Here is a 6,775-nt window from a genome sequence, read left to right as displayed (position 1 = left end):
GCCTATCGTCCGGTGCCTTACCCTAGCTGGGCCAGGCACTGACTGCACACCGGACGCTCAGACACAGCGTCCGGTGCCTCTAAGCCAGCGTCCGGTGAGTGTTTTCTCAGCGAGAAACACTCCCGTGACTTCACCAAATTTCCCTCCGGCGCAATAGAAAATATGCACTTCATTTTCTCGAAAAGCGCCGAATCCCACCTCGCAAGCTCGGCGGGAGGGAGAGAGGAACCCATCCTCTCTCAACCCTTCAAACTTCAACTCCCTTCTCAAAGTGTGCCAACACCACAATGTGTAAACCAACATGTGCACGTGTGTTAGCATTTTCACAATCATTTTCTTCGAAGGAGTTAAGTTAGCTCACTAGGTTCTAAATGCATGCACATGAACAATGACACCTAGTGGCACTTGATAACCGCTTAGCCAAAGAATTCCCCTCTTTATAGTACGGCTATCTATCCTAAATGTGATCACACCCTCTATGGTGTCTTGATCACTAAAACCAAAACCCTAAGCAATACCTTTGCCTTGATCTCCATAGGGTTTGTTTTTCTCTTTCTTCTTTTCCAAGTTGAGCACTTGATCATCTTGTGGTCATCACCATCATCACCATGATCATCACTTGCTCCATCACTTGGCATGTACCAACCTTATTAAGTCTACACACACTTAGTATAGAGGTTAGTACTTAGGGTTTCATCAATTATCCAAAACCAAACTAGGGCTTTCACCTTGGAGATAGCCTATTTTTAGACTTTGCATTTTGTTTTGGGAGTTTGCAAACAACGACAAATGCCAACTCAATTATGCAAAACCCTTAGAGATGCTGATGTTGAAATTCACCCTTACTAGACCATCTCCAAGAGATTAGAAAAAAGACTAGCCAAATTTACTGATTTAGCTACTCTCTAAAATAGATTTGATAAAAAGATATTAGAGTACTCCAACAGACTCTATAAAAAGGATGACTAGTGAGGTAGGCTATCCAAAAGTAGAGAGCGAATAAGGTGGGATAGAGAGTTACTAAATTTGAAGAGTTATTTACAGAGTCTGTTGGAGACGCTTTTCCTTTAACAATAATTAAATTTATGTTTAGAAAATGGTTTGGCTAATCTCTTAGAGATGCTCTAAGAGGTGAACCTAGGTAGTGCCGAATAAGCGCCCATGTTGCCACTCAAAAAAAATATTTTCACTAATTCTAGTCTATTTTCACCATTATTGCCCCCACACAATTGAATTGAATGACAAGGCTCCACAATATGAGGCTAATCTTAATATGTGTCCTACCCGTACACCCACCTCCGAATACACCAGAGATGTTTTACTGTCGATGATCATGTTACTTATCATTGGACAAATAAGACTATTAATCTAGAATAAAAACAAAAAACTCCAAGCCAAGTACATGTTCCATTATGGCGAACCTAACCAACCAAGCAATTCCTCAATTCACATTTCATACATTATTTTTTCTAACTGAAGTTCTCAAAATTTGACTCAAAAAGCAAGTCATGGCAAGTACAGACTGCGTGCATTTGATGAAGACAAGGCATAGATGAATTGGTTCGTCGTGAAAGCGAGGGTTTCCAGAAAATCTAGAGAATTGCTGGAAATGTTGAATACGCGATGCACCGTACTTTTATAGTTGCATGTCAACACATGTAAGTAGGAGTAGTTGGCAGTTGTCGACGGACCCGCCCTGAAAAAGCCCATGCCGCGTGACGGTCAGTGACTGAATGAACGAACGGACGTGTGGCCTGCGTTTGGTTTTCTCGGCTAAGGCCTTGTTTAGTTTCAAAAATTTTTACAAAATAAAAATAGTACCAATTTCGTTTGTATTTGACAAATATTATTCAATCATGTACTAACTGGACTCAAAAGATTTATCTCGTCAATTTTGACCAAACTGTGCAATTAATTTTTATTTTCGTCTATATTTAATACTTCATGTATGCGTCTAAAGATTTGATGTGACAGAGAATCTGAAAAATTTTGCAAAATTTTTTGAGAACTAAACAAGGCCTAAGCTGCTTGACACGTGGGCTAATAACTTCATTAACCCCTGACAGCGGCCTGCTGATCCAATGGCGGGCCCGAAGATGGCCCCACATGTCTGCCTGCCAAACCCCACCTCCGCCCACGCCATAAAAATAGACCGAGTCCATGTCACGGCGCCAGAGCCTACGCGCAGTCGCAGAGAGGAAAGCCACGGCAGCAGGCGAAGCGAGCCACAGCCTAGCCAGCCCTGGGCAAGAGGGAGGCGAGGGGAAGGGAAACCGAGGCAGGCGGCGGCGGCACCAGCTAAGAGCGCAGGGCGCACGCGCTTCTCGTTTCGTGTCCCAGCCGAGGGGAGGGGGAGGCACACAGCTTCGAGGAGGTCTGTACGGTCGAGGCGTGAGGCTGGCGGCCGAGGGTCCGGGCGCTGCGGGCGGCATGGGAAGGGACGAGCTGCTACGGCGGAGCCTCGTGGCGCTGGCGGCGGCCGTGGCGCTCACGGGCCTGGCCACGGCGTCGCTGCGCAAGGCGGCGGCCACGTACGGCTTCGGCATCCTCGCCATCGCCGGCGTGCTGCTCCCGGACTGGGAGTTCTTCGACCGCGACTACTCCCAGTGGCTCACCCCCATGCCCGCCTCCCGACGCACGGCAGCGGCCGCCGCCGCCGAGCGGGAGCACGACGTCTGGAAGTAAGACTCCGCAGCCTTTCCCTCCCTCCCTCCCTCCCTCCCCCCTGTTCTGCGATCTTTCCCCACGGTCTGTACGTCTGTGGAATTTATGTTCCTGGGAGGCTCGGGCAGTGCCAAAGATCGCTCGCTCTTAGGTTTCTCAAAAGTAGTAAAATTTGGTCGTTCTTTTTTTGGGGGGCACTCCGTATATAAGATCTTGCTTTATTTGGAAATCGAGTCGAGGTACAAAACCACATATTGCATCTTTGATTTCATTCAGAATTTAGATGTAAGTTCTTGCTCGTTAGAAGTATCTGACAGTGAAACTTGAAGACACTTCCTCTTTAACTCCAGCCTGCTTAATGCATTACACGTCTAAGGCGTGTTCTAGAAAAAAGAAGACACTTCCTCTTTCCACGATTCAACTTCTTAGACAAAACTCGTGGTTTTGATTTGTCCGGAAGAGAGTTCAACTTCTAATGCACTCTTGCCAAACAATAGTTAGGCATGTTTCTTCATATATATTCAGATTTTTTCTAATAAAAGATGCATGTTGTTTTTTTTTTAAAAAAAATTCTAGTAGATCGGTGAGGTACTCAGATTTGTTCCTGTTCCTGTGGATTCTACACAAAGGATCGAATGCATGTCGATCTCTGTATGGTCCAGAATATCATCGCATTAATTCTTGATCTACTATCATAACAATTGATGGACCCTGAAGATACAATATGATCACGGAAACAAATCAAATTGCTTGAATGATATTTAGAAAAAAAAAATTGTCTCCTAGTAGCAGTGCCATTTGCGATAGGGACTTGCTGGCCTATAACCAGTTTAGTTGCAAAATAATAGGGTCGCTGGCTGGTGGTCCACCTGCTTTCAATGCTGCTATCGATCGAATAGGTTCAGCGGTATATTGCTTTTTTTTTGCTACAGCACCTGGAGGTTGGTTTATGGTTGTGTCTACCAGTCTAGGAAACTTTTATGAGTCGAAATTATGTGGATGTAAGTTTTAGTCATTGATTATTTGCATGACCTGATAACAGTTGGGCTGTTGGTGTTTTTAAGTGGTGGATTAGGTTTGTTGTTGGACTATGAGCAGCTGAAATATCGCCTTCGGTACTATTTTCGTGTCTTTGGATGTATATACGTTTCTACTGGTTGGTTACCAGATTGTCGCTATTACATATAGAAAGGTGGAACAAGTCACTTCTTTTGACCTGGAAAAAACTAGGATAGCGTTTGGTTCACATAGATGAACTTGATTAGGGCAGGTAATAGGTCCCATTACTCAATGTCTGTTTCTGCGCTCCTGTAATTGAGTCCCTCTGGCCACCACTGTTCTATATAAAAGTGATACAGCTCCAAACCCGATGTAATCAAATACTGTTTCATCTGTGTCTCCTGCAATCCTGTACCCTCTGTGTTTCCCGTACCATTGCTCGTAGATGATTTGTCTAGAGACGACCTAATTATCTTATGTTTTATTTTAATTAGTAAAAAAATCTCAAAATAAAAGGTTTTTTTAGGTAATGGGAAAAAAATATGGCTGCAGACCTCATCAGAGAAGAGGCATCAGTCTGCACTTATTACAAGAAACCCCCAGCTCACACACTCTGAGTTTAGAAATGAAAGATGGCTGTCACTTTGGTGCTGCTGATTGATTGGCCAATAGAATTCCAAGCATACAGGTTTTCGCCTAAGGTGTAACTGTAATCACCATTGAGAGATGCAAATTGATCCTCAGCCTTGCAACAATTTAGTATTTACTAACAACTTATCTAAATGAGAGCATAGTTGGGGTACATTCCTGAATTCTCTAGACTGTTTTTTTAAACAAACGGCAGGAGCTCTACCTCTCAATTAAGGAAGGAGAAAAGAGGTTTATGTACAGGTCTTAGTTCAGCAGAAAGAGGAGGCAAAGGAGGAGAAAAAAAACAAACACTGGTACAGCTACAGCATGAACCCCAGCTTGCTAGCCTTTCCCTGTCTAAAGCCCTTTTCCTTTGTGCAATGTTTTCCTTGATTCTTGAAGCAACCTGCAAAGCCGATTCCTGGGCATTGTTGAAAATTCTTTGATTTCTCTCCTTCCAAAGATTCCAGCATGTGTAAATCACCAAACTGTTGAAAAAGCCTTCTTTTTTTTGACCTTGGGCATGGTCTCTTCCCACCATGTTCTCAAGTGAGCAGGGTCTTGGTCGAACTGTGTCAGTTGGGTGTCAAAGTGCTCCTTGATAGCTGAGCTTTTCTTTTGGGTCCCATGCTTGTTACTTATCAGACATTCACCTGCACCTCTTACAGCATTGTACTTATTAGCACCCAAGATAAGTGATGATCTGATAAAGATTTTGAGTGGGTGTTCTGATGTGTTTCAGCCTGGCATCAATTTAGTTGTTATGCTTGCTTGTATCTTTAAACATCTGATCAAATCACTACCAATATGAATTACCATTGTCCAGCTGTTTACATAGGTTGTTGGTTTATCTTTTTTAGTCAGTGGGCACTAAAGTGAAGGGCAGTGTGTGGTACAATGAGTGAGACCAGATCTAACCTTTTAATGTCTGGTGAAACCAGCAAATAAAACAATCCTTCCTTTGTAAACCTAACGTAAAATACTAATGTGGCAGCCATTTTTGTTCACTACTTTTATGTTGTTGAAAACATGTGTATGGACAATAAGCATGTCTGTGCCCATGTCGCACCATTTGGTTTCTGAAGTTCAACTTGGTGCCTAACAATGAGTATAGTTCATGTCTTCACAATAGCTATAATACTCAGAGCAATAAGATTTACTTAACCCTGTCTGCACGAGGCTTTGCTAGTTCTAATTTTCTAATATCTTTTGGTTCATGACCTATAGAAGTACTAACATTATTTCTGTAGTTGGAGTTGGCTTTGGTAGCTCATGAAAATCTGATGATAGTCTCTGAGGCTGGTTGGTGCTTAGCTTTGTGATTTAATCAACGAAACTCGTTGAAAATTTCAGCCATGACTTGGCTACACTAACATGGACTTATATATATTATATATATATATATATATATATATATATATATATATATATATATATATATATATATATATATATATATATATATATATATATATATATATATATATATATATATATATCACCAGGTTGTTGAGCTTTCACCTAATTATGACATGAGAGTTTGACAGGTATATTTTGGAAACATCTGTGGGACATAGTTCCCATCAGTTCCAAACAACTGCAAATCGTGAGTGACCGCGTTTATTGGAAATAAATGGGTACCAACACCACGGGATGTACTTGACTCTCTCACCTTGCTTTGTGTTACCTTATCACCTCGAGTAAACTAGGCCTGCTAGCTTTCTTGATGCCATCAAGAAGAATATTTTGCTCTGATAAAGTATGGAATAATAATCATCCCTAATGGTGGACATGTAGACGATTACCGTCGAATGCTATTCTTCACCTTGCCTGTTCCCAGCATTCTTTCTCTTTCTCAGTGTTGCATTCAGTAGCGTGATGATACTAGAACATCTGTGTTGCATTCAGTATGCGTGAAACTAAAACAGCAAGTTCTAGTTCTGCTTCTGATACCAATTTTTACTTTGCCGTTAATCCAAATACTGACCTTCATTCCCTGTTTTCTTGTCTCCAACAGATTCAAGCCCTATCCTCTCAGGGTTGCCATGCTGACGACGATCTACGGGTTCGGTCTTTACAAGTGGTGGATGTACGTATCTAGCTAGTGGGTCCTCCTCTCCCCCCCTGCATCTCTTCCCCTTAGCGAAGTCCCTTTTTCTTTTTAAGAAGAAAAATACCATGATAGTGCCTTGTCATATCTCAGCCATTCTTCACCGTGATCAGATGAGCCAGCCATATAGCCTGGCTAATACGCTGCTGATATGAAAAATCTTCAGAACCCCCCGACACAAGTTGATGTATGTAATGTAACTAGCAGGTTTTGTAATGTGCAAACGCCAATCATTTCATAGCTGGAAACATGAATCTAGGTTTGATTCTTTATCCCCTTTGTGGCTTTGTCACTCCGATCTTCCTTTCGTGCTGCTTCTATTCGTCATTTCTTTTTTTTTTTCTGCCAGTTACTCGTACTCTGTATGTGTTG

General features: G+C 42.2%; 1 protein-coding gene across 1 annotated transcript; it reads left to right on the top strand.

Annotated features, from left to right (window-relative positions):
* Positions 2,168 to 6,678, top strand: LOC8061560 (signal peptidase complex-like protein DTM1). The gene is made up of 2 exons (XM_002463156.2): positions 2,168 to 2,681; positions 6,311 to 6,678. Exons 1-2 carry the CDS (start codon positions 2,431 to 2,433, stop codon positions 6,396 to 6,398), a joined length of 339 nt encoding a protein of 112 aa, XP_002463201.1. The 5' UTR covers positions 2,168 to 2,430; the 3' UTR covers positions 6,399 to 6,678.

Source organism: Sorghum bicolor, chromosome 2, assembly GCF_000003195.3.
Source record: "Sorghum bicolor cultivar BTx623 chromosome 2, Sorghum_bicolor_NCBIv3, whole genome shotgun sequence".
Lineage (NCBI taxonomy): Eukaryota > Viridiplantae > Streptophyta > Magnoliopsida > Poales > Poaceae > Sorghum > Sorghum bicolor.
Note: the sequence above shows the minus strand (reverse complement) of the source record. Positions and strands in the feature narration are given on the sequence as shown.